General features: G+C 44.7%; 1 protein-coding gene across 1 annotated transcript in view; it reads right to left on the bottom strand.

Moving 5' to 3' along the window:
* The window catches only part of LOC104626419 (leukocyte elastase inhibitor A-like), a 4,890-nt gene extending 2,895 nt beyond the window's left edge, over positions 1–1,995 (bottom strand). The window contains exons 1-2 of the mRNA XM_010294336.1: positions 1,828–1,995; positions 508–636 (exon numbers count right to left, since the gene is read on the bottom strand). Coding sequence (XP_010292638.1) covers positions 508–636; positions 1,828–1,995 — 297 coding nt within the window. The remainder of the gene's footprint in view (positions 1–507; positions 637–1,827) is intronic.
* Positions 1,996–2,662: the final 667 nt, after the last annotated feature.

Below are 2,662 nucleotides of genomic sequence, written 5' to 3'. Positions count from 1 at the left end.
GCGGCAGGAATCAGAGAGTCCCATACTTGCATAGGCTCTGAAGGGAAGGTATAAGAGAGAGTGCAAGCATTTTATTAGAAACAGAGAAGACACTGGAGGACAAAAAAAGTCTTCTACTGGTCCCAGAGCTTTGTTCCTTGGGTACAAATGATTCAGCAAGTGCCAGCTCTGTTAGACACCGGGTGTGCATGGCAAGGATATATTGATGGTGATTAATTCTATCACATTTTATGGAATGCCCAGGGAGAGCTGTCACAGTAGATCTGTTTCTTCATGCAAAAGATTTTAAGTCACGGCTTCCCAGTGCTCTGCTGTTCACCACACCTAATCACTGGACAACTGAGATGGAAAGGCCCCCTGACTGCAAGGGCTGTGGAGTGCAGTCATTTGGCAGTGCACCCTGACAGCGCCGCTGTGCTTCATTTCCCTTTGTACTTTATGATGGGAGAAATTCTGCTGAGCCCGTAACTCCCAGGAGGTGTTACAACGGGCATCAGCACCACTTACCTGGAAGAATGGATAGGTAAGTTCTCCAAAGAGCCTGTTGGCAATGGTGAGAGAGCAGCCGGGTCTGGGCTCGACGACTGCAGCCAACAGAGCCTGGAACTGGGAATGGACTCCTCCAGCTTCTTCACACTTCAAACAGGAAAACAGAAGTTTCATGGTAGGCTTGAGCTTTCCCATGCAAACCTGGGCCTGAAGGTGAATTGCAGCCTCTCTCTGTACGAGAAACCCGACTCCACTTGGTTGATATAGGCATTCGAACGAATGCATCAGGACACTACCTCCAACTCCCTCCATACCAGATGTACAGAATGACAAAATGATTCGCCTTCAGGCCCGCACTAGTCCACCTCCAAAGGACATTGTACCCTACAGTGATGGCTCTGCGCACACTGAGCAAGAATCTGATGGCTTAGAGCCCGGGAGGAGCGAGCTCCAAGGTGCCTTTGGCATGCCCTGTAGACAAACCTTTGCAGGTGGCAATTTAAGCAATCACCTTTTAGATTGGTATTGCTGTTTTGGTTAGAAACCTGTAATAAGAAGGCTTAGCTGTTGAAACGTATGATCTCACAAGGCCCCTTAAATAACTAACAAAAGAACAGTAATAAGCAGGTCTGCAAACCTAGACAGACAGGCTGCTCAGCCCTGCCACGCTTTCTGATTAAGTGATTGTTTGCAAGAAAAAGGGCTACAAACCAGCACTTGTTGCTTCATCTCAGAGCTGCAACTGTGTCTTACCTTCTCAGAAAGGTATCTGTTTCCCTGGCTTGCACTGCTCAAAACTTCACTGAAATGAAATACCTGCAATGTAAATTTTGGGTGAATGCAGCTGAGTGACAGCACCTCAAAGCTAAAACAGCGTGTTGGAAGCCTAACCCCAAAGCCAGACACAGTCAATGGTGAGATTCCCCTTTGTCCTTTATCATGAGATCCTTGCAAGTGAACAAGAAGTTTTTGTAGAGGGTGAGCTCATGAAATCTTTGAAATATTTCTTATTATGAAAGACACCTTTGGGTATCCAGAGAAGGCAGAAGACCATATCAAAGGGAACCACCACTTCTGAGCTCTGGAGAGTGGAGAGAGACATCAAAAACACGTTCTTTAGCACTGATGTTTCATTGAATTATCAGTTACTGTAATAATATTTAGTCTGAAAAGTTTTGGTATTAGGAATAGCATAAAAGAGGGTATTTTTAAAGGGCCCTCTGTGTGCAGATGGCACACAGAGGATGTTTTGGATGTTTAGGAACACAGCTGATGGTACTATCAGCCTCTTGGCTCATATGTTGCCACCATCCCCTTTTCAGAGCAAAGGAAACCCACCTTCTCAATCTGTTTGAGTGTGCTGCCCCTGGCTCCGAGGACAACCATCCCAAAGGCAGCTGAGAGACTTAGTGGCGAAAAGAAAATGTTTTCATTTCTCTTTCTTTTGCTCAGCTCTCTGAAAAAGTCAAGACAGAACTTGGCATTGGCTGCACTGAGAGAGCACATTGTGGCACTGCGATCGCCTGCAACAAGGGAAACAAAGATTTAGGCTTCTCGTCCTTATGCCTGCTAGGCTTAGATGCCTTGGTAGAGCATGGTAAGGTTTTCTGCAGTAGCGTGGCTGAACTGTTCAGCATCTCACAGAAGGTTCCTGGTTCGTCACGTCTGGGATTTCACGGTGAACTTCAGATTGAAACAACTCATCTGAAAACCACTACCCTGAATGGTAGGAGAATCACATTTTCAGAAACAGTATTCTTAGTTCACCTGTTTCTCCAGCTCAAGCAATAGCTATAGCTTTGTTACTCAGTTCTAACCTTGTCCTAACCACAGTCCCAGCTCACTTTATGTCCTGATCTTTCTTGCCTCAAGTCCTCTAGGCGTAGCACTTATTAATTACACTCCTTGATCATATCTCACTTGCTGTGTCTCTCTAAACTTTGTGTATATTAATCAGCTGTGCCTTACACACTGTGTCCTTCTAAGGATGGTTGCTTAATGCATATTCAACAGAAAATTGAACTACAGGTAGGCTCACTTAGCAACATTGTCAGCAAGGGCACATTGTGTATTACTGGAAAATTCCAGTCATATGTTTTATTTTATCTATCTGCATCTTCAACACTTTTCTTAGTTATAATATTTCAGTTATGACCACAATTATTACTAGCAG

The sequence above is a fragment of the Phaethon lepturus genome, unplaced genomic scaffold, assembly GCF_000687285.1.
Source record: "Phaethon lepturus isolate BGI_N335 unplaced genomic scaffold, ASM68728v1 scaffold6509, whole genome shotgun sequence".
In the NCBI taxonomy this organism is placed as follows: Eukaryota; Metazoa; Chordata; class Aves; order Phaethontiformes; family Phaethontidae; genus Phaethon; species Phaethon lepturus.
The sequence above is the reverse complement of the archived record's forward strand: the minus strand, read 5'-3'. Positions and strand labels throughout refer to the sequence as shown.